The 25,678-nt window shown below is 34.5% G+C and overlaps 3 protein-coding genes across 3 annotated transcripts; all 3 read right to left on the bottom strand.

Annotated features, from left to right (window-relative positions):
- Positions 1-131: 131 nt before the first annotated feature.
- Positions 132-4,652, bottom strand: LOC145560028 (putative ATP synthase 24 kDa subunit, mitochondrial). The gene is made up of 7 exons (XM_081621285.1): positions 4,493-4,652; positions 3,612-3,711; positions 3,308-3,452; positions 2,577-2,687; positions 2,307-2,453; positions 1,627-1,749; positions 132-414 (listed from the first exon to the last, which is right to left on the bottom strand). The coding sequence occupies exons 1-7, from the start codon at positions 4,529-4,531 to the stop codon at positions 351-353; spliced, it is 729 nt and encodes a 242-aa protein (XP_081477411.1). The 5' UTR covers positions 4,532-4,652; the 3' UTR covers positions 132-350.
- A 992-nt stretch (positions 4,653-5,644) lies between these two features.
- On the bottom strand, positions 5,645-8,402 carry LOC145560018 (acireductone dioxygenase 3-like). The gene is made up of 7 exons (XM_081621277.1): positions 8,281-8,402; positions 7,309-7,420; positions 7,129-7,223; positions 6,915-7,029; positions 6,671-6,795; positions 6,239-6,309; positions 5,645-6,148 (listed from the first exon to the last, which is right to left on the bottom strand). Exons 3-7 carry the CDS (start codon positions 7,129-7,131, stop codon positions 6,085-6,087), a joined length of 378 nt encoding a protein of 125 aa, XP_081477403.1. The 5' UTR covers positions 7,132-7,223; positions 7,309-7,420; positions 8,281-8,402; the 3' UTR covers positions 5,645-6,084.
- Positions 8,403-9,471: 1,069 nt separating this feature from the next.
- Positions 9,472-24,984, bottom strand: LOC145560008 (RNA cytidine acetyltransferase 1-like). The gene is made up of 26 exons (XM_081621265.1): positions 24,792-24,984; positions 24,584-24,675; positions 23,779-23,950; positions 23,547-23,669; positions 23,272-23,445; positions 22,960-23,070; positions 22,709-22,842; positions 22,476-22,569; positions 22,291-22,389; positions 19,738-19,874; positions 18,744-18,838; positions 17,093-17,216; positions 16,889-16,976; positions 16,709-16,808; positions 16,547-16,599; positions 15,734-15,910; positions 15,603-15,640; positions 14,811-14,913; positions 14,001-14,180; positions 12,890-12,998; positions 12,742-12,814; positions 12,518-12,665; positions 11,031-11,159; positions 10,532-10,657; positions 10,227-10,292; positions 9,472-10,144 (listed from the first exon to the last, which is right to left on the bottom strand). The coding sequence occupies exons 1-26, from the start codon at positions 24,894-24,896 to the stop codon at positions 9,908-9,910; spliced, it is 3,087 nt and encodes a 1,028-aa protein (XP_081477391.1). The 5' UTR covers positions 24,897-24,984; the 3' UTR covers positions 9,472-9,907.
- Between the last annotated feature and the right edge of the window lie 694 nt (positions 24,985-25,678).

Genomic DNA, 25,678 nt, shown 5'->3' with positions numbered 1-25,678 from the left:
TTTTAGTTCATATAGCAGACTCCACTTATGAGATTAAGACTTTGATTGATTGATTGTCACCTCAAATAAGCTGTACATATTCAAAATGTATGTAAATTGTAGTCATCATAACTTTTTTTAGCAATATCATGTGCTCAAAAACCAGTATTTCTAGATTATAACACATCAAAAACCATTCAATTGATATATATTCTGCGCATTTCCTGGCAGAACAAAATCCAATTTATTTCAAAACAAAATGGGAGAAAAGGTGGGTATTTCTGCCAATGAGCTGAACAACTACAGCCTTCAACTCTCCTCTCCAACAAGTGTTTTTACACAGCAAATAGTCAAATTTCCAAGCTAGAATCTCAGATGAAGTTTCGGATGTCCAATGACTTGGGATCAACCATTTGCTCGTCCTGGAATTCCTCCCTGAATAAGGAAAGAAGTTGACAAGGAAAAGTAAGTTCCAAATAAATAAAAAAGGCAAATGGAGAGATGCATAAGCACTCAATAGTCTCATAGAGCTAATGCTTGCCAATATCTTGTTTGGCAAACAACATTTAGCAATGACTAAAAATTGCTATAACCATGCAATTTATCAATGACTAAAAATGCTTGCCAATATCTTGTTTGATAAATGATAAATAGCATTTTCATTAATGAGCCAAAAGTTTCTTGTATATAGGAAGCAGCATATTAAAAGCAAAAACCATCAGCATACGTTTTTTTTCTTCCTCTCACCGAGCTAATTCGTTCAGAATCCTAGTCAATAGAAATCATATTTGCTTTACTAGGATTACTAGCTCCTAAGCAATTGGAAGTCATTGACAGGGAGGTAATCAGGTAACTCTAGCAACATACAATCAACTGCAATATTGCAAATCTGAAGGCTCAAATATGAAGGCTCTTCCTACAATATTCAATACCTCAACAAGTATAACATAATTCTGCCTCAATCTTATTTGCTTAGAAAATTCAGCACCATATAAACAGTATGGCATAATATCCCTAAATTACATCCACGTTATAATTATTCCGCAATAAGTTCGTAAAAAGATGAGCAATTTAGGTGGAAACCAAAGTACTATTATATCAGAAGTGGGAAATCAATAACCAAGCAAGTAAGTTTCTCAGACAGGAATATATTGAGAAATTTGGATCACAAACTAGTTTATGTACAGTAATTAATTTTGTAATAATCAGAGAACAGTGATATACGACCACTCAAGGCCAAATTGATAGTTTCGACTGGCATCATCTGTCATACACAGTAGAGTAAGAAAACTAGCACTTTTGATGAGATTTCCCAGCAAAGCAACAGATGTAGATGATTAAAGAGAAAGTAAACCAGTTCAAGTCTAATCCTTTACCCATAAGAAATACCAAAAGAGAACTAGAATAAAAAAGACTAGCTGAAAATCATGGTATTTTGAGCTTGCTGCCTTTAGGTTACTGTGGGTTTGCTGCTAATGATACTTGGGAAAGAAACACTTACACGGTAACAAGTAGAGGGTTCTTGAAAAAATATTAAAATTTTATCTAAATTAGATTTACTAATCAAAAAGAAAAAGGCACGCAATGATATGAATAAACCACCAATGATAAAATGCAAGTCATTAATGAAAAAAAATAGCAACGTACTTCTTTGCTTGAGTTTCCATTGCCTCAGTGGTCTCCTTCTTTAACTCTTCAAGCTGTGCCTTTGCAATTTTAAGTTCCAGCTGTTCCTCATATTTGGGTAAATCATTTGGGTTTATTCCAAGCCTGTTTTAACAGACAGATCCATAATTATATGAGATAGATCATCAGTAATTGCCCAAAGATGCATATACTCAAACATCTTTTTTTTAAGAAGACATAAAATCAAATAGGACCTATTCATCTCCTACATGAATACTCTGTATTTGTTTTCTACTACACCCAACAAAGAGAAAGGGGAAAATTTTCAAGTAAGCAAATTCTTTGCAATTTAATAAATTTGAACACTCAATTTGAAATATCAAAATAGATGGAAAGTCCATAAATTTTTTTTTTTTTGACAAATATACTCTTCTTAGTTTCAATGCCCTTCTTGTCCAATTCTATTATCAAGTTGATTAGTGTGTACATCAGTATGCATGACTTTAGAAGGATAGATACCACAGCATTACACCAAGGATCAAAGCTTGCCTAAAATTTGAAGAATCACAGATGATAATGAAGACAACAAGAGGAGACTTGTTCAAATCCATCAATCTTCCTTATTTGTTTATTTTCAGGAACCTCAGGTTGGTGAACAAAGAGCAGTTGAAATTTTCAAAATAGTTTAAAGCGTAACTTACTTCTTGTTGATCTTATCAAACTCAGCCATTAGAAGACTCATTCCTTGGTTGTCATTTCTCATAAGAGGTTTCTTTAGTTGTTTTTCAACTTTATCTAAAGCATCAAACATCATGGCCTCAGCACCAAGTTCATCAGAAAGACCCCTCCTGCACAGTATTATGCCAAATAGAATTAGTCTCAAGAGATAAAACATCACTGGTAACTACAAAGAATATACAGATAAGGGGGACATTACAGCAAGGAAAGCATTCAGAGTATTGTACACATACTTGAGTCGTATCTCCTTCAGAGTCAAAAGATAAGTACGAGCATCCTGAATATTCTGAGTTCGGGTTTGGATTGTGTATTGAATCCTCTGTGACTCTGAGAAGAGATCTGCCCTGTTTAGTCAAATGGTTCAAAAAAAAAAAGAATGATGAGAACTGAAAACACAGCAAAATTATCAAGAATTCCCAATATCAAGCAACTAGACACAGATTAAGCATCCAGGCTCTCTTAAGTGACAAACAATGCTCCCACAATCTCTTGTACAGTTTACATTCCCACAACCAGTAATCAGAAGTGAAAATATATCAGTTGTAAGCTAAAGTAAGTTACAAGCAGGCACGCAGCCTCCCATGCAACTCACTCTTATACTGTCCTAACTACAAACACATGATACTGTTAATACTAATCCTGCATACCTTTTTATTATGTCATAAAGTTCAATTTCTAGTCATTTAGAATATAGGAAATTGATGTGGTGTGAAGTATGTGATGCAATGATTAGTAAAGACCTTATAAAGCAAAATGTGTTGAGCATGAAGCAACCTACTAATCAAATCTCAGCCTATAACTCATATCTAAGATGCAAGTTCGCATTACCATTGTCAAAAACATTGGTCTATCATAGAGAGGAATCCAAGGAAGCAATGCTAAAGGGAAAACAAATGAACTAAAAAAATAGGGCAGAATTATTATTTTACAAAATAAATAAATAAATAAAATGATAGAGACATACTTTTCTCTTACAGTCTTCATGACATTAGCGTATTGTTGTACAGCAGCAGGATCCTCTGGGGCTATGGTGATCTTTTCTTGACGAAGTACACCAAGAGCAGTCTCAAACTTCTTTTTAACGTCCAAAAAAATGCCCTTAAGCATCTCTTTTCAGTCGAGCATCATTATCAAGAAAAAAGAAGACAAGTTAATCATTAAGAAAAACAAATTGCTTCATTTAATTTTCTAAAAGAAACAAAACTTGATAAAAGGATCATCACTATATAAGATGATTTTTTTTTTTTCTAGTACAAAATATGACTCACCATCTCCCTTTAGAGCCTTGGGAGCGGGAGCAGCTTCTTTGGCATAGTAACGAGCAGGAATCACATTGTCCTTTGGTAAAATAGTCTGAATAGTATACAGCTGTAGAAATCAAATCAACATATCATAAGTTAAATGAACAGCAAAACTAGGGAATTATGGATTCATATCAGAAAGCCTGCAATACTACAAACAAACTACAAGAATCAAGCACAAGAGCCCTGTTAAAGCTAATACTCGTTAAGTAAATCATAGCCCCAAAATGCAGTCAAACAAACGTATAAATCCCAGTCCAAGCAAGGAAATGTATCTACAACTCCCAAACCCCCCAAAAATTATTAGCAATACGAAATCATCGCTGCAATAAGAACCAACACTTTACGGCTAACAAATGTTTCTATAGCATTGTTTCCATGTTCCTTCCCAAAACATATTACCAATACATTAGCACATTCATATATTCAATTAAGAACAGCTCCAACAAATCAAAATCATATACATTTCTCTAAATAAGCTGAATTACGAAAAATCAAAATCCGGCATCACATTGCCACTAATCCAATTTCTGTACCAAGTGAAAACAAAAACCCTAAGACCAATAAAATTAACAACTCAATCTAACAATTGTTTCATAAAAAAAAATTAAAAAAAAAACCTGAATTTATTCAATTACACCCCATTTCTCGGAATATCAATACAAATTTAGGACATGTAAAGTTTAAATTCATTACATAGCCTAAATCGAACCAACATTTTTATGAGTCAACGATCAAAAGATCATGAACAAATCGTAAGGAACAAAATTAAAATTGCAGATCAAAATGTAGCATATAAGTCGAAGATTTTGAAATCGGATTATGAATAGAGAGATAAAAAAATAGACCTGCTTAGATTTGGAGAGGATGCGAGAAGCGAGCGCCATTATCGAAGAGCAACGAGTTGAGTATTGAGTATGAAAGCTGGAAATCTAGGGTTTGATTTTACGAACCAGTTGAGAGAGAGAGAGAAAGGGGCCGATTAAAAGATCAATAAAGCTTCACTTAAATCAGGACCGTCCGTCTCAGGTGTGTGTTATTGTGTTGATGTTTAATTTCATTTCATGATTTTTTTGTTTTTCTTTTTAAAAAAATTTGGTAAAAATAATCTAAACCCGACAATCGATATTAGTCCTATGAAATTATACTAGTAAATGGTAGGATTGTTGCACTTTGACCCGGATAAATACTCAAATCGGCCCATAACACCATCCACGTGGAGACCTGCTTTCGACCGCTTGGACACTTACCACCCACTTGATAAGACATACATGAGGGGCAACACGTGGCTCCTTCTTAGAGGAGTTAGATAAATACCCTAACATCTCACTTCTAAGTTCTAAGGTACACAATTATAAACATAACACACTATTTCTTAACCATATTGAATCGGTATTGGCTTTATTATCAAAGCGGTTTTCATCTGACAAAACCCCAAGGGTAGATGATCTACGTTGATTGTGCAGGTTAAATATTAGGCGATAAACCATTACCGGTTCACATACAAGTTAACGAATCACACCGAGAACAAATAGCCGTCCAATTCCTAAATGAGATCATTTTACAAAACTTACCAAGGGGCAAATTAGTAACAAAAAACACTAACATTACCCTCACAGCCTCACCCCTTATAAAGATGTGTACTCCATATTAAAGATTAATCAACAATTTTATTACATTCTTTTTCTCAATTTTATGAGATCTTCCTAAAAATTCAATTTAACACAATTATATGATTTATATCTTCTCCTCCCCGATCCAAAGTTGAATCCCTATCCTAAAGTAAAGCCTGGTGAACAATGATAGAGCAAAAGTTAAGTTTTTTAGTCAAGACATTAGTAGTTTTGGTAAAGGTTTTTACAACAGCATAGTCTAAGAGCCTGTTCTCTTCAGCTTAATTTCAATTCGATTCAGCTCCAACCAGTTCAGTTCAGCTCCAATCAGTTCAGTGGATTGATAAGATTGAAGCTATTAATACAAACAGAACAAGTAAATTTGGTTTGATAAGATTTTTAGACTGAAAACCATTTATCTTCATCATTGTGCCCCAAAGAAAAATTTGGAGCTCTAGCAAATTGATGTTTCATTTTTATGTGCCCAAGAGAGCCAACGAGACAAACAAAGCAGTTAAAGAACACCAGAACAACACTACAAGCAAGGTCGGGCGAAAAATCCAACACCATACAATACGGCCTATAAAACAAATGTAGTCCAGAAATAAACCAGAGTTCTGCAAGATCCCTTGCTCAAATCCCCAATATGGCCTATGTAACAAATGTAGTCCAGAAATACACATGCTCAACATACTTATTCCTCTGTACAGAAAGTTGTTTGTGCTGCATGGTCAATAACTTGATATTCACAGTAAATCACAGACTTGCAACAAAACTTTTTCAACATCTACTTTTGTTTCAACACTTTATTAAGCAAGCAGCTCATGCTATATATCAACATCTTGATCAAAAGAAGGAAGCTTGTTCACAAAATTTGCCAGATACCCCTTTCTGAAAACAGGAATCGAGAATCAAATTATTTGTCACACAAACAATGGTTAAGAATTTATCAATTGAATAACTAAAAATGCCAGGGCATACCGTGCAGCAAGGTCATCGTTGGGACGGTTATGAGGTGTCCAAACTGGATCACCAACAAACAGTCGCATAGCCTACACAAAGTTGAGCTAACTTAGGATAACAGTAACATTAAAAAAGAAGATGTAATATACACAATTGCAAGGATCGTGGATGAAAAGAGATTACACAATTACATAAGAAACATATAGACCAAGTAGAAGCTGAAACACGCTAATTCAAGAAAAGTTTGGAGCTCTGTTAACAGATTTGTGTTATTGAACCAGGCCACCATAAGTCTGCTTATAATATTAATGAGTTTGGTTTATAATTTTTTTAAAAAAAATATTTTTATATTGTCAATTCTCAAAAACAATTTGTCATGACAGTATGACACACAATACATGATTTTTGAAATTTTGAAATCACAATGACTAAAAGTACCAGTAACCATACCTTGATATAATTGTCTGAATCTAGAGTAAACCGGTGGTAAATTCCTGCAGGCAATACAATCATTGCACCTTTCTTCACCCATATGCGTATCCATTTATCATCACGATCCCTTACATCAAAATACCCTTCAACAAAGTATAATATGCACAATATTATCAGTTTTACAGCTCTACATGAAAAGGAAAAAAAAAAAATGCAACAGAGAGCTGAAGATACAAGCTCAACATAGAGCTACTTAACCTACCACTTCCAGCTACACAGTAACGGATTTCTTCATCAGTGTGCAGATGTTCCTCGAAAAAGTGCTTGATCTTCTCATCATAATTTGGAAGCTTTTCAGGGCAAACCTCACAGAAGTCCTTAAGGCATAAAGAACAGCATAAACGAAGGTAATATAAACAACACTTAAACCATGATAATCTTATAAGAATATATAAGCAGGAATTAAAAAAGAAAACCATGTAGGAATATCCACGAGCTTCACGAATTTTCTTCAATTCCTAATCAGTTTCATAATTGTCAGCATCCAATCTCCAACTGAGAACCCCAAGGTCTACAATTTACAAGAGAATTAACAATATTTAACTTGCAATATCAATAAATATTGCACATTTTGTAAAGCGATTCATGTCACTTACCATCAAGATGCTTTAAAGAAACAAATTGTTTAGGTTCTTTGTGATGTGGAAGCCTCTGATCCTCATCACTGTCATCCATGTACCATGCTTGGATGACTCCTACTCTGGGATCCTGCACAACGTGAAGAATCAAGAATATCGTGACATAGTATTATCATAATTGAAGTCAATATACCTTGATATATGAGAATCCCATGCAAAACATAATTGACTAAATAATATTTCACTGTTCTCCTATGTTCTTCTGGCCATGCTTCCAACATTCTAGAATTTGTTACTTCTATATACACCCAGTTGTACCGTACACTCGGGATCATTTAACGAGCAGATAATATTTTTACTCATTTTGTTGGTTGTATATATATAAGCCAATGACCTCGGGTGTACATAATAAGCATAAAGAACCAATTCTATGATGAGCATTATCAGTTCACGGAATTCACCCTGTAAAGAACCAAATCATCGCAGTGACTAAAACCAGGATTTTGTTCATCTAATCATCAAAATGAGTCTTCGGTGCACCTTTTACTCGGGTGTACACAACCCTTTGAGTAATTTACAATGAAATTCAATAATATACTAACGAAAAAACAAATGTAAACGATAGCATTGTTCACATATCCATTCTCAAATATATTAGGGAGCTGATGATATCAATAGAGATTCAAGCCCTAATTTAGGAAAATTATAATATTACAACTCATCCAATTATAATATTTATCAAGAAAAGAACCAAAACCCTTAAGACTAAAAACCTAATAACAATATCCCATTCAACCAATTGTTTCGAAATAATTCAGAATTTGATGAACTGCAAAATTCATTACAAAACCTAAATCGAAATAGCATTTATTTGCTTCAAAGATGAAAAGATTATGTGCCAATCGCAAAGAACGACTGTAGATCAAAATGTAGCATATAAATTGAAGAATTTGAAATGGAGTAAAAAAGGAGAGAGGAAAAGAAAATGACCTGCGTAGGATTAGAGCGACAAGGAAAAGCGCGCGCCATTTTCGAAGAGCTTGAGTTTGGAGTATCAAAATCGGGAAATTATAGGGCTATGTTATGTACCAGTGGAACAGAGAAAAGAAAAGAGAGAGGAGGGGTTTTTAAGCAGGGGATTTGGAGGGGAAAGGGTGCAGTTACTAGTTAGCAAAAGTAAGAGTCACATGATTAGCACACTAGGGTCAATGCCAGAAATTAAATTAAGATTAGTGGGTAAGTTTATGTGCTAGATAAACGAATTTTTGTTAATCTTGGTATTTTTGTAATATATTGAAAAAGCGTGGTTATTCATTTATTACTTACGGGCTGTCTAATTACTGTTCGTAACTTGCATTTACTGTTTGGTGAGGAAATTACACATGTACCCCTAAACTAGTATATGAAAAGACGCATATACCCCTCCACTGATAGTTGAAAACACGTTTATACCCCAAATAAACAAATTTTGTTTGATTGGACATATCTCAAAAAAAAAAAATTAAAAAAAAAAAAAAGAGTAATCAAGTATAAAGTACAAAAATAAAAATAAAATTAAAAAAATTAGTGTTACAAAATATCGTGTGGATGATCATTATGCTCTTTATATCATTCCGGAATCATTCCGGAATATTCTAAATATATGGTTTATTCTTATCTAAACATATTTGTGGATTCCAACTTGTATCACTCTAGAACTTTCTAGAGTTTAGGGCTTATTATTCTCCAAGCAAACACTACATATATATATGGTTCAAAGCAAACACTATATACTCCATTATAAATGACCCATAATCAAGTCCTTCAACCTATTTATATTTAGATTATACAAAAACCAAACTCGTTTACTAAATTTAGTCTAGATTAATCTACGATAATCACTTCACAATAGTCACTATAATAAGTTTTGATCATCCATATTAATTTATACTTCCATGAGAAATCCGGTCACCTAAAACTGATAACTCGTTCTATTTTTCAGTACTCCATACTCTTTTCAGTACTCTATATTCGCATTAAACTTCTCAATCTTGCATCAAACCTGAACTTAATTATCTACTTGGAATCCAACACTATTTTTTCATAAATGGAACCAATTTATATTGTGTGAGGATGTAAATCACGAGTAAACTATTAGCAGACTTTGTTTTTTAAATATCAGAGTGTAAAAACAAGCAAAAGAAAACAGGAAATTAAGGACAAATACCAAAAATCAAAGTAAGTATTACCTACAATACAGACGTGTGCAAGAAAAGCTTACAAGGAATAATAAAACTCACTTTTTTCTAAAACAAACTACGTGCACCTAACATTTGGGGTGAGTAGTCAAGTACTAACCACATGAGACAAAATTGTGCATCCCTTGATGGTAAATCAAGGATGGAAGCAATTGAATGACATTTCCGAGTGATTCAACCACTACACTCGAGGGGGCATTTCTCTGCTCTCCTAATCGAGCTAAATGAAGCATCCTGCAATTGAAATGCATGTCATTCTACAGCCCTGGAGAATCATGTAACTCTTGATGTTAATGATGATTGTTCTCTTTGTATACATTCTCCCCTTGGACTTCCGCTTATGATTCTCTCTTGTAAGTCTTCTCCTCTAGGATCCCCACTTATGATTTTCTCTTTTTGTTAGATTTGTTGCCACGCTCATCTTTACTCCTTTTCTTTTCATTCTTACTGTCGCTAACCCTGCTCTTCTTCTCTGGCTTACTTTTGTTGGATTTAACACTGACTAAGCCACTTGAGGATATCTTTCCACCAAGGGTTTTCTCAAAGTCAGCCTCTACGGCAAATTGTTGAAGCAACTCAGGATCCAACAAGCCTTCAGCCTTGGCCTTCATGTCACTCTGATACAGCAACCAGTCTTAGCGCAATTGTAAAAAAATGGAAACATAGGAGTTTAAGCAGGCACAGACTTAATCAGATTACCTTCACTTTCTTTGACGCATTGTCTAGATCCTCCTCTAAAGTTATTTTGTGAGGTTCCATCACAATCTATAAAAGAAACATTTGGTAAGAATGAAGACATCACATTTAGTTGTTACAATTTTGATAGTAAACATCAGTAAGTAGGGTTTATGGCATCTCTTTATGAAAATATGAGAGCTGATATTAAACTTTAATCTAACATAAAAATATACCATATACAACCATGACCATTATGTGAGAATGCATAGGAAATTCATCTTAATTCCAAATTCAAGGCCAGAATTCTTGGAATTTCCTTGACTTACTTCTTTTAGACGGGGAAGGGCTGATTCAACGTCTTTGGTAGCAATACCATACAAGTATTTGTGGAACTTCTTCATCCCTTTTATAAACAATGACAATATTTGCTGCCTTTCAAGTTTCATCTGACCCTGAAAAACGGCAAAGGAGATACATTAGCAAAGTATCACATACTAATAATTGCACATCTAGGATCTGTCTATGCGACAAGCTTTTTTCAAAAAATACTCCTTATACATTTATCCAAGTTCATCATTTACCGTAATACTTGTAAGAGAATCAAATTTGACAACAATCAATAGTTTTGCTCTAAATGGAGACATCATCAACATGAAAAACCTTTCCAGATGCACAGGTAATCCTATCTCCATTACATATTAGTTGCATCTTTGAGTATTATTTGTAAGAGATAAAATATTCCAAAGTTGCAACTAATATGTAACGGAGGTAGTACAATTAATTTGTAAAGATTTATTTGTCAACAGCAAAGACAAGAGATGGAACCTCGATGTATGATACGTCTTGATTCTGCAAGCCAATACAGAGCAAAACTGATGCCTGGGCATATGACAATGTAACAGGTACCCTCTCTTGAAAGTATAAATGTGAAAGGACAGGAACAAGGTCTAGGATCTGTAGAAAGCAATAGCAAATAAGATATAAGAAATCCAGAAGAAAGCCCATTTCTGTGCATGGTGGTTATCAAACATCTGATGATGCATCAGCAGATTTTATTGAAATCAGTCCAAAGATGCTTTAAAAGGTAGTACATGATATTTCGAATGACTGACAACAATAAAATATGAAAAGAAAAAAAAATCCGAAAAAAGGGAATCCTAAGATTCCTACCATATGATACACTACCAACAAGTGTTCTCTGATCATAGACCTCTCAAGTTAAACTTCCATTTGACATATAACTCTTTTTCTTTGCCTGAAATTAATTGGCAGATATGATTCTATAATTATAATTATGATTTGGTCAAAAGAGTCATCCTTCGATTTCTCAGATGAACATCCATGCATAGCACATCAGTGAATATATAGCTCTTTTGAAAATGCAAATACTAACTTCAAAGGTCTCTCAAAATAATAGCATCTCCATGTTCTATTTTTATTATTTCTAAAGATTGATCCCTTATTCCCTTACCTATATAGAGGCTTCTAAAACATGAATATCAGCCATTGCACTTACTCTTTAGTGTCTACAAATTGAAATATATGTTAAAACTTTTCATCAAAGTATTTCCCATTTTAAGCTTCCCTCCAACCGTCTTTCCCTACAGTATTGTTTATATTGTGTGTTGAACAAGACATTTGGACAGCTTTTAGACAAGTTCCTCTGTCATCCCCTTATTGTTCTCAATATGCAACCTAAGAAAAAAAAACTAATTCCCTTTTTTTTTCCTACTCACTAATTCATGTCCCTTGAACAGCCTATATACACAGAAAGCCTCAAGCGACTTAATTGTCAACTCTTCACTGAGAACAAAAAAATGAAATATGCATGTGACCAACCCCCCCCCCCCCCCACCCACCCACCTACACCCTGAAGATTCACATTACAAGATTTTTTTTTTTTTGGGGTGGGGGGGGGGGGGGGGGGGAGCTGCAAGGAAAAATACTAGGCCAAACTGGTTTAGATGGAGAGGAATTAAAAAAATGGTTTCGTGGAGAGAAATAATAAGGTTGTTGAGAAGGTTACTAATCATGATAGAAAAATGGTGGTTGTGAAGGAGACCAAAAAAAAAAAAAAAAAAAAAAAAAAAAACTGGTGCGTGAAACAGAGCTCTACTTCACAAGGGATAGGGAGCTTTTATTTTCATTCAAGTAAGAGGAATATCAAAATGAGACAGACCAGAATGGTTACGTGGAAAATCAAATTGGAAGGGGGTAATAAGGAGCTTTTCTACTTTATTACAGGAAGGAGGGACCATAAATAAGCTAGCAAGCTAGATGCTTCTTTGAAAAGTAAATCTGCAAAATACTACCAGACGGTAATCAGCAAGATTGTCTACGTAAGCTTGCAATCTCTTCATGTCATGAGGTGATATATACTCCTCTATAGTCTTCAAAAACCCATCCATGTTCAACCCTGATGATTCTGACTCTGCAAAGTTGATTTTTGGGTCCAATACACTGTAAAAGAAGAGCAAATCAGAAACTTGATTCTTCAATGAATTAACATGCAGACGCAGTCAATAGAATTGCTAACCTCATTGCAAGCTTGTACTCCATGGAGCGAAATTCATTGGAACAGAGTAATCTACTAAACCTTTGCTTGAAATCTAAGGATGAAAGAACAATCAATAATGATCCCCGCACATGAAAGAAGCATTCATCTCATTTGGAGAATGACTCACCTCGATAAAACGGAGCCAAGAATCCCAATTGATCAGATGCATCAACTTCAATATCATCATTATGTAATGGCTTTAAGACCATGCAAGTATGTTCTCCAGTCACAGCATTCTGATTTAGCACACAAATGACATCCACACACACAAACACAAACTACCATTAGCACAAGCAAGAATATAATATGAACTTGACGAAGAATAAAGGCAGTTGTTGAATCTTCTTAGTTTTTCTCAATTATGTCTGACTCATATTAGGCAGGATGACAAATCAAATACTACCTCCATTCTCTTTCATTCTACTCTTTCCATTCTTATTTGTTATTCTACTCAATCTACTTTATTCTACTTTAGGCATACCCCTTTACCAAGTTACACCTCTTATCCCACAATTACTACACCTTTCCACACATTCTTACTTTCTTCATCTTTTACTTACACAGTAACACCCATTCATCGTTTCACAGTCATAATATATCTCCTTAATCAAATTTTTCTTTAATTATGTATCTGCAATAACCGAGTAAAACATAAAGGAGCAGAACATATTATAATCCAATATATAGGTGGAATATGAATCCAGATATAACAAAACTCCCTACGAATTAAAATAAAATCAATTTCATTCATCCATTACATGAAATGAGATTTAGCCTAAGAACAACTTTAAACTTTTCAAGGTAATGAACAAGAATATAGATTAAAAGCTTTACTCAGCAGATTCTATGATCAGAAGAAACTGAATTTTAAGCCTAAGACTTTTGGTTACTTTGAAACACTTTCTTCGAGTTTTATTTGTTTTTTTTTTTCCTCTTCTCTTTGGTCCGTGTGTTAATATTTTACAAACCCTCCTTAGTCCAAATTCTCAAGGTACTACACCTAGAGTAACTTTGGAAGTGAAAAATCTTATACAAAGGGATGCCATTTTCCAAAAGATCATGTTGCAAATTGCTTACTTGCAACCAATATGAAAACACATGTTGCAACTTAACAGCAATTTGCGAAGCCCGTCCATAACTCCATATACAAGTCAGACTAATTATATAGCCAAAACTCATAATGACAATTCAAAAGCCTCTCACACAAATGTAAAAGGTAGGAAAGTAAGAGCACTAACCGGAATCTGGCCAATATAAAATGGAACAAATTTGTGTTTCCTCCAAAATCGGAAGAGGTCAAGTGTAAGGCCAAAGGATACACCAATGTAATGCAGTTTCTCAGGACGTCTTTCACGAAGATGCATAAGTAGTGGAGGAAGGTTTGTTCTGGGCTTAATATTTTCTTCAAGCAAAGACACCTGCATAATAATATGAGAGAAATTTAGCCTAGAAAGTGTGCCTGGCATACCAACACAAAAACACTAATCTCATAGGACAAGCCCATTAAAACATAGTCCATTAATAATAAACAAAACACAACTAACACCAAGCCATATAAATCCAAAGTTTCTACATAAGGTGTTGAAGCGCTATAGAAGAACGTGTGCTCGTATAAATCCAAAGTTTCTACATAGCTTCTATATCTAACCTATATATAAATCTCCCTACTCTTTGTTTATGGTTTTGTTTTTTGTTCTACTCACTTTACTTTATTCCATTTTAGGCACACAATCATTACCATCATACCCCTCTTACCCAACAATATATACACCTTCACAATCTCTCTTACTTTACCTTACAACCAGCTTTTACACCCTCTCTCTTACTAAACGGAGCTAGTATACTTATGAGTTAAACTTTAGACATTTCAGCTTCCCACATTACTAACACCAGGCCATGTAAATAACTAGCCATGTTTATATAGTTTGTATTATGGGTTTTCTATAATCAGTCTGAAAGTAGAACTAGCAAAAGAACCAAAAAAAAAGAGAAACACCCAGTTCATAAAACGGCACGAAAAATAAAGCAATTACTTATTTGAGTTTTACCTTTTCTGCTGCTTGAACAATACTAACAGGTGGCTCATTAATATCCTCATCATCATCATCATCATCTGCTTCAGATGTGGAAGTCAACTGTCCTTCAAAGTACCTGATGGCCAGCAGCATTAAATATCAGCATGATATGGTGTGCAGTGTAGAAATGAAAATACTATGATCCAGAAGAGAGTACTGGCTCCAAAGTATATCTCATCACTTTCAAGGAAGCCTTCAAAAAGAAATAAAGCTACCAAGGAAGCAGAACAAATCAAAGAAAATAAGATATCAAATATTTGTCTCTCATTCACCAATTGTCAATCGGATATTAATATATTTTTAAATACAAGCAATGTATAGTCCTAAACTATGACAACTGCTTCATCTTCTAATTTTAAGGGGGGGAAAAAAACCACTGTGGTTTTACAAAGGTTATCACAAGCAAACAAAATATTCAGGACAATGGAAAAACAAGTGGAAGTATGAACAAGCAGCATCAAGTCATTCACTCGTTAATTTCTCTGAACAATAAATAAATGAGATTCAATGCTGGGAATCCAAGGATCTGATCAGACTTATAAATGAAATGTCTTAGTCTAGGTAATGCCTTTCTATTAAGAACTTTACATAATACGGACATGGATACACAGTTGCTATGCACAGTATTCGGTGATTGCAATTGTATATGCTCTTTTCACTTTATCTTGCAGCCTTGGAAGTTGAAACATTCCAACAAGCATGGCTGCAGTATATACACATAAATCCCACAGCTTTAAATGTGGCCAACTATTAAGTTGTTTATACCTTGCCAAGAGCTCCACAGCAACTGAACCATACCCAAGCTGCAGAAAATCAGGAAAAATCCAACATTAGAGTGACAAACTCAAGATTTTAGAATAACTCAAGAAATCACAAAAACAAGAGAAAGCATTCACCCGCATGGCACTAGGATGAGTGGCTATCCGCACAATGCGTGCACCTGAGAGACTAGGGAAAACTGTCTCTCGAAATTGCTCACAAAACTTCCATGGTATTTGGTCTCCATGAGGAGAACGACCATCACTTAAGCTCCTCAGAGCAGATTTTAGAGAGATTTGTCCTTCTAGACAGACCTGCAGAAAAAATTTTAAATTCAAATAAGCACACTACATCACAATACTGAAGATAGAATTGACATATCCATCAGCACTAAAAACAATACATCGTACTGACATGCTCTAGTAATGCTAATCAAGAAAATTATGCCACACCAATTTCCCAACTAAGAACAAAAAATGCAAGGTATCATAGCGAACAAAAGTCTAGCTTCCCATGTATTGTTGGCGCTTATCAAAGATTATATGTGTTGCCAATACTCCCTTAGCCCCACAATATAATGCTTATTTCATTTTCATGGTCAAATTTTAAAAAGTTTGACCAAATATTCTCATATATATACAAAAAACAGTCATGTGATACATTGTTAGACTCGCGTCAATGCGTATTTCATTGTATCAGCTTTATATAATTTTAGCTATTGCGAAATTAAACATATTGTTTATCAAAGGTATGTCTTGAAGAAGGTACTAATGCACCATATTATGGGATGGAGATGGTAGAAGAATTATAACAAGAGAGAATATTGCCTTAAATAAAAAGAAATACAAGTGTACACAGATGTGCCCTACAAAAAAACAACTACCCCAAAACACAAATTTTGACAAGGAATACAAATTCAAAGCAACTTAAAATGACAGAATAGGTCAAACCTGAATTACACACAAAATATCAGGAAGATGATTCTTTGACTCATCAACAGGGCCTACATAAACAATGTTACCATGATTTTTGAAACAAAATCAATTAGAGAAGTTGAAACCATTAATTCATTGATTGCTTATAAGGCTTGTTGAAATCAAACACAAACATACCGAGCAGCACAAAAAGGTGATGTGCTGGAGCATCGGCCATAAGTTGAAGGTCGTTTGGGGAATTTTTGTAGTGAGATGCAACATATAGAGCCATCATTCTCTGCAGGTTCAGTACATATAAGTATCCTAGAAGGCAAATAAAGACCATGCAAGTTATAACCAAAGCAATGTCCGACATACCTGTAGAAATAATTCACTGTCTTTGTGATAGGAAAAAAGTGTGTCACGATTAACATAATAAAGATCACATTCACTGGGAGGAGGCAACCTGGTTATGAACAAGAGATAAAAATTACTTTTGGCATGTTTTCAGGAGGAATAAGGGCAACCAGTAATTGACCAAAGAATTAATGATGTCATATTGATGTTTGTCATGTATTCAACCTGTTGATATTTGGTATGTAATTTGCAACATCCAAACACAGCAACTCATTAAGCCAGAACTCAATGGGGTCACCAGAGGCATATCTGATAGATTCACTTAATTCTATCTTCTTGAAAATTCGGCCTGCAACAAAGAATAAGAAATTCAAATCGTAATCATTAACAGGATACAAAATGTTATCTTTTTGTATGCCTATGTTCAAAAATGTTCCATGCTGCATTATGCCAGTAAGGTAGTAGACCATTTAGCAAATTAGCACACTTTTATTCCACAGGGAAATGGTCTCATATCACAACCAGTTTGGCTTTATGCCAATGGAATAATCAAGAAATTATTGCTGTCCCTCGATGTAGGCATTGACTGGGGAGGACATAGAAGAATATAAATTAAACTAGAATTTAATTAAGAGCTGCTACAAACTCAGAACTAACAAAGATAATAAGGAAAGTCAGCACCAAGTGGACAAGAAAAAAGGCCCAAGAATCTTATGCCCTTATAAGAATAAAAAAAAATAAGGATATAGAATTAAAGATCATTTAAGCATTACAATAAGCATGAAAATGCCAAAGTTCAACAAAAGAAATGTCACAAGCAAGCACTATAAACTAAAATAAAAAGATTTGGTACAGACCTCTTAAAGGTTCCGCAAAGAATTAAGATTTATTCATGCTCTTTTTTAAAGCTTAGACCCTTTTTTGTCATCATTTGTCAAGTGTGTGTGTGTGTGTGTGAGAGTGAGAGAGAGAGAGAGAAGGAGGGGGGGGGGGGGGGGGGAGGTTGAGCGGAACAAGTTGCCAACACGGCCTTTTAAAACTACAATAGCACAAAAGGCATCCCTTCAATTCTTTCATACCAAGGAGAATCAATAGGAAACTTCAATGCTCTTTTTTTGCCACTCAGCCTCCCCCCACCCACTCTCTCAAACACACAAAATCAAAGAACCCATGACCAGGATCCAGCAAAACTTTGGGTTGACCCTTAATCTCACAGGCAATTAGAATCCCCCATTTTTTGTGCTTCATGTTCCAGATCTAGAACTTTTGCTCAAAACCAATGCTACATGGAATGCAGTATGTATGGATTGCAATCCACAACCTAAAGTTCATTACACTAGTCTGCATATCGAAAGTTCTAAATTGTGCTTCACAGGGTGAAAAGTGAATGGTGTAATACTGATCTAAACCCTAGATAATTTATTTGAACTGACAGTAACAGATGATTCGTGGTCTCCAGGCTTAACAAACCCTAGTTTTGCAATACACAACCCATATCACAAATTCACACATCACTACATCAGTTCAAACCCTTGATCCAGGTAAAATTGATGTACTCACTTTTTACTGAAGAGAGAATCAAAACACTATCCTGGACCAAAATTCTTCCATCAATAGATCCTTCTACCCATACATTGCCAAGTACAAGTAGATTCTCTATCATCATTATTTTTAATGCTTTGATTTTATTTTTAAAACCCTCAGTAAAATCTAAATCAATTCTCAGCCATATCAGCATAGGCCATATACTAACAGTCTTGCAGACATGCGAAAATAAAGAGCCAAGAACAGCTGCTTTCCAAATTTAAAGATAAGGAAGAAAAACAACTAATAATTACAGTTGATCAGTCAACAAACCAACAAAAAATATCCATACCGGTAAGAGAACTATCCAAATTCTTAGACGTCTGACTCTGCTCCTCTAGTTGCTGCAGAAGCTTCAGTGATAATGATCGTCCAGTACCTTCATAACTGTATTAAAACAACCAGAGGAGCAATGCAATGAGGGAAAATTGATAGTAGAAGAGAAAGTATTTATTAGTATGCTTTGCCTTTAAAACCCAGTTAAAGAGTTACAACAGATATTTTCACAAAATTAACGACAATCTCAGGCAATCAAAGTGAGGACATATGGTAAGAAGGCACTAAAATGCCATCCATTCTAGTGAATTTAGTGCATTGTCACTTTTCCTGATAGTGCCACTTTAACATTAATAATTATTACGCCTCTACTATCCACAAAAATTAACAAATACTCCCTCCAGCCCTAACAGTCTGCCCTATTTTCCTTTTTAGGTCATCCCTAAAAGATTGCTCCATACCATGTCCAAGGGGAACCACAAGTATACTCTCACAAAAATTACTTTAGGTCCCGACACTTTTCTATCTCATCAATGTCACTGAACCAGATGTTAGAGTAAAACATGGCAATGAGGTAAACAATAGGGACGGAGGGAAGACACAAAGTTTTGGCAATACTGGTGGCATTTCTGTGTGATCTCTTTTCTTTTGTTTTCTTTTCTTTTTCAATGGCAATGGGGTAAACAATAGGGACGGAGGGAAGACACAGTTTTGGCAATACTGGTGGCATTTCTGTGTGATCTCTTTTCTTTTGTTTTCTTTTCTTTTTCAATGCCATAATTTGCTGTTATTTGTAATTAAAGAATGAAGGTAGAAAGTCAAACTTCAGTGATATTTTGAAAATGAGACAAAGCAGAACAATTTTCAGTCTAACAAGGCCACAAAAAGAAATTTTATGAAGCACTATGACAAAGTAGAAATCATTCTTGAAAAGGAAAGAGAAATAATAACAATTCACATAGAAGCATTGGCTTTATCCTTAAATATTTAAACAGAAAACAATATCATACCCATTAACCGTAGACGATATGAAGACAAGATAAGGCCCTAAAAGAGATTTCACAACAGGTAAAGGAACAGCTGCTGCTTCATCAATTACCAAAAGCTCAACTTGAGATAGCTTTTCATGTTCATGGGGTTGTATATACTGTTACCACAAATAAGGATCAGTTAGTGAACAAACAATTTCACACAAAAAGGTTCACAATTACTGAAGCAACACATATTTGATGAATCATTATATGACATTTTGAGCAGATATGGATACAGGTAGAATAAGTAGGATACCAAAGAGTGGAGAAGGTCATATCTCATTAAACCGTCTACACATATAAGGTCAACAGCAGAATATTCATCTTCCACATGAATTGAGTTGAATCTAGATGAATAGTTAGTCTGGTATTTCTTAATTTGAGGAATAAGGAAAAATCATAAGTTCTAGGAAATTTAGCTCACAAAAAACAGAAAAACTAGAGTGTCCTTGTTAATGAATCACTCTAAACACTCACAGTCTAACTCATACAGACGAGTTTTCAAGCAAGATCCTACTAGACCCAATTCAATAGAAGAATAACACTTTACAGGCACCAAATGCCCCAATCTTCTTAAATCTTACCTACATGCCTTTAAACACTTAGCCTTTAGGAGTTCCCAGCGATACTAGTTTACTGTGGCTATTCTGTTTCACTGGCAACATCAAGTACTATATTTTCAGAATTAGCATTTTCATGTTTAGCTGAGACTCCGTAAAGCTTCTGCTACAACAGCAAGAATAACTCAAACTTCACAAAGACCAAAAAAGTTTGCAAATGCACAAAGATTTCCTCACTTAACATCCTAAGATGCCTTTAAAGTTACAAAATTAAATGAGGCTACACATCAAATATCTTAGCCATCCCACCTTACATTCAGAAATACTCAGTCAAATTTATAATATTACCAATAGTCACATAAAATTGGCCATGTCAAGTATCTGTAGAGACAAGGTACTGTTAAAGGACTCATTGCTCTACGTAGCATTCTATATAGAGAGCAATTTATAAACCTATATTATTTTGGAAAAATAGGCCGAAACAACACCAAACCTAAGGTGCACACAACTGCACAATGCCACAAACTAACGCGGGGGCAAACAGTAACACAAACTTCAACCAAGGGTGTGCAGAATCACATAAAGTGCAATATTGAAGCATAAATAATTAGAAATTGATATCACCCTTTGCCGTCAATAGTGTATGCAGCAATGCACCTTGGCCGAAGTTTGAGCTGCTGTTTGCACCTGTAATAATTCTTAGGCATAGTTGACACTATTCCAGCAAATAGTTTTTACCATTAACCATACAAATGTAAATCATAAGATGAAGCGGGACACAAAAGAGGGATCAATTTATTAAATGGTAGGTGGCTAACTAGTTAACCATTTAGCCACACTCTTCCACATCCCCCACCCTAAAGGATATGTACTGTCTCTACTAGCAAAACCTCAAGAGGGGGGAAGGAGGCATCATCTATGCCTTTCTTCATTTTTCCAACTAGACAAAGGGAGATTCTTAATACTTCAAATCATATTTTGCAACAAGGTTCACTTTGCTTTATGCTAGCTGACACTCCCTCCATTTAATCATGCAAAGCACCAACAGTGTCCTACACTATACAATTTTTAACTTAACCACTTATCCATAAATTAGAGTATATCATTATATTGATTAAAAATTACAGAAAATATCATAGAGGTACTTTTATTTTTTTATAGATGTATGTCATGTACTAAAGACATTCTTTTTGAATAATCTTTATCAATTCACTAGAAATTTACATGCAAGATTCAGCCACAAGAAGCATAATTGGATAAGTGCCGTACGAAAAACGCAGGAAATTCATTTATTTTGTCTCTGAAGCCTTTTTTTGCCAGTAATGTTTTAAAAAGGACAGGACTGTATGAATGTCAAGCCACTACCCTAATGCCTCGCCACATATGTTTTAACAGATTGGTTAAGTGAATGTGCCTGGTCACCATAAGAAGGCTCCCTTTAACATATATTAACAAAAGAAAACATCTGCCTTCAGCCATTGGATCTAAAGACTACTTTTCTCGGGCTCTAAGCATGGGTCACTCACAAGTTCCATAAGAACCCATTCAAACAAAGATTACCACAAAGCAAAGTAAGGTAGGCAGTTGGCTGACAGTGTATTACATAAGGAAGACAAAACTTCAATCTAATCAATGGAATATAAGAGAAATTATACTCGAACATATTTAGGGAAGAATAATGGGAAATGAATACATGAGAAACTTCAGAGGTCTCATCTAGGTCCAGAAACAACCTAATTTCTATTCATCAATCCACAATGGAACAACACTACAGATACGAACAAACAGACAAACATTGAAAGTTCTTAGTTTGATTCCTCATCAGAAACAATCACAAGGAACTGCCTCAAGCAGCCATAATAATTAAATAAATTGTTTAAGGAAAAAGAAAAAAAAAAAAAAAACCAACTATCATAAAAGCATGTTTGTTGAAGCAAAATATTACAGATCAAGTCAAATATTATGTCCTTACCTGGATTGTTTGCCTATGTTGTTTGTAGATATTAATCCGCACAATTGCCTTCTTAAAATCCGGATTAGAGCTTTTGACCACGTCATAGTCCATATGTTCCTGTAAAAAAAAAAAAGTCTTAGTTTCAAGGTCATAAATTCTCAACAGGTGTACGAATCATTATTAATTTATGAAGAACTTTGAACCTTGTACTCCAATGAATCAAATCCCTTGCAGATAAAATCAAACAAGGTCTTCAAATTTTCAGGACTTGGTGCTGTTACATAGATATTAGAATACCTGTAGATATACACTTTAACAATCAATATCTACAGAGGTTAACAGCAATTTAAAAAAACACATCTAACATCATTCCTTCCACCTTTTGCTTGTTAGAAAAAGCAAAGGGAGGAGAAAAGGAGGGAGTTGCAAATACTACCCAGCAGCAACAGCTCCAGCAACTGCCAAACCAAGTGCTGCCGATTTACCACGACCACGAGCAGCAAGTAGAGCAATAGTACTACGGAGAGTCTTATCCAAGATGGCATCAAGAAATGTAATGACTGCTTTTCCCTATGCATACAATAATGTAAAATTGAGCACTTAAACTTCAAAACAGTCAATAGCCTCATCGAAAAATCATATGAACAAAGAGGGAAAAACTTTATTTCTCATCTTATTTTCCGGTACCTGATCAAGGGTGCAACACTTTTTAATCAAAGGACCAACAGGAAAATCCTCATTGAGTTCCTCTTTCAAATTCTTTAAATCACGTTCAGCATCTGAAAGACCGTCAGAGTCCTAAATCCCAAGCTCAAGTTAATACAGAATGATTAAATGTAGAACAGAAGAAAAAAAAAAGGTTGTTTGAGCCATACTACATTTTCTTAAATTTTATAAGACACACTTTGTAATTATCTTATGAATCTACACTCGAGAAACTAGGTAGTGTATACATAACTTTCTGGCTCAATCAGAACACTTTCAAATAGGATAGATTACCTCTCTAACAGGAACAGGAGTGATTGACCTTATATGAGTTGAAATAGGTAATATATTCAACTCATCATCCATAACTACACATGATTTGCAGGAAGCAATTGATAATAAAAATCGTTCATTGAAGCGCCCTGTGGCATCAGAATGGGATTCTGTGCGAAATCTCTCATGAACATCCTGCACTTGTTTAAATAGATCAAAAATTAACAAAATATGTACGAAAGGAAGTAACAACACAGTTTTTATCCAGGGAAAGTGCGCTTTAAAGCAACTCATACCATAACCATGGTGCACAGACTTGTTAATGAAGACAGAGAGCGCAAGAGCAAAACAATCAGTCCTCCACCCTCCACAGTTTCTATAGTTCTTGCCAGAAGGTTTGGCGTCAATGCTTCAAAATCCTTAAAGCAGCCAACCAACAAATTAAGAAAGCCACAAAGTACCAATTTAAGTAATCAATAAAATACAGTAAAAAGATGATCAGGTCAGCCAACAGAAAATTTTAACTACCTGTAGTATGCACATGCCAAAGGTATTACCAAGCACTCTTTCCGAATCTTTGTATAAGCAGTATGTTATCCCTCCACTTTCGATAAAAAGAGAAAAAGGATCAACCTTCTCAGGATCTAAAAGTCCTCTCTGCATTAATTTCTTCACCTGCTTTGCACGTTTTTTCTTGTGGCTGCAGAGAGCACACCATATTGGTCATAACAATACATGATACGATAATATACTATACAGGAGGAAAGGGGGGGGGGGGGGGGGGGGGGGGGATTCTGTAACTTGATATACAGCCCAACTGATAGCATGTAACCAATTGAATGCAAAAGAAGTAAATCTACATCCATAATGACATCATGTCTACAACACAACTGAACAAAAATCACGAAAAAATTAACAGCAGGTACAAGTACATCGTCTAAATGAATAATGTACAACCAGCAGAGACAAATTCATTAGTCCCCCAGTCTTCTTGTATATATGTAAATTTTTTCACAGTTAAAACCATCCTAAAGGCATCTAAGTGAGTCAGTGACCTAACCACATAAAAATACAAAACCCGACAAGTGTTACCGAGTTAGCAGTAAAATCTTTCAGCACTTGTTTGACAATAAACCGAAGCAAACTCGGGAAAACTCTTATCCACTCCTATATTCCACAAAATCTCCAATTTGGGAAAATCCTCACACAAAAACCAACTAATTCTCATAAAAAACAAAGCTAATTCAAATTAAAAAAGACATTCTTCAAATAAAAACATTCAATAAATTAACAAGTAAAATAAAAGCAATAAAACTAAAAAATTGAATGTTACCTGCTAAGTTCTAGCTTGTCTCTATAACACCAGAGCACAGTAGGCCTAGCCTTAACAACAGCTTTACTAAGCATATAATGAAGATTAACAATCTGTAGAAATTCAACAATAATTAAAATCTTCAACAATCAAATTCACATACTAAAAACACAAATTAATAGCAAAAAATTGATTGGAAATTAAAAAAAGAGGAGAAAGAAGAAAGTACTTGGTCGCGAGATTTGTCACCGATGATGACGAACAAAGAACGGTGCCTGGTTTTGACGCCATTTTCGATTAGGGTTCGGATGCGTTCGTCGACCTTCTTCCTCATTTTTGGTGGTTCTGTGTTTAAGGAAGAACCAGGGTTTTGGGTTTAAGAAACGGCCGCTAAATTTGAAGAGAGTTTATTATGTTTTGTATACCTGCTTCGGTTTTGTCTGGTTTATTCAGTGAAAGCCAAAAGACGAAAGTCATGTTGGAGTCATATTACGCCTATTTAATTATTAGGTTTTCCATTAGAAACAAACTAGATGAACCCCGTGCCCCGTGCGATGCACAGTTTGTGTTCGATGCACGGTTTGTTAGTATTACTATATTAATTTTAAAATATTAGATATAATTCCTAATCTCAAATTAATATTTTGAATTTAATTAATTTAAACTTTAAAATTTCATTAGTTAATTTTGCTTACGTGGAATTTAAATTATTTAATTATAAAAGAAATTAATAATCTCTTATTTAATTGGCTACAATTTGAATTTATAATCCTATATTTTTTAATTCATGTGCTAAAATTGGTTATATATTTAGATAAAATTCCTAATATCTAAAGATAATATTTTATATTTAATTAATTTAATTTAAAAATCTCATTTGCTAATTTTGCTTATGTGGCATTCGAATTATTTAATTATAAAATATTTTAATAATCTCGTATTATCTGGCTACAACTAAACTTTATAATCCTATGTGGCGCACTAAAAAAAATTAGATCCTACGTGACTCTCTAAAAACTCGGGGAAAAACTCCCCTTTATATTATATATATATATATATATATATATATATATATATATATATATATATATATATATATATATATATATACACTAG

The sequence above is a fragment of the Chenopodium album genome, chromosome 1 (genome assembly GCF_948465745.1).
Source record: "Chenopodium album chromosome 1, dcCheAlbu1.1, whole genome shotgun sequence".
Classification (NCBI taxonomy): Eukaryota; Viridiplantae; Streptophyta; class Magnoliopsida; order Caryophyllales; family Amaranthaceae; genus Chenopodium; species Chenopodium album.
This window is presented reverse-complemented; position numbering and strand designations above follow the sequence as displayed.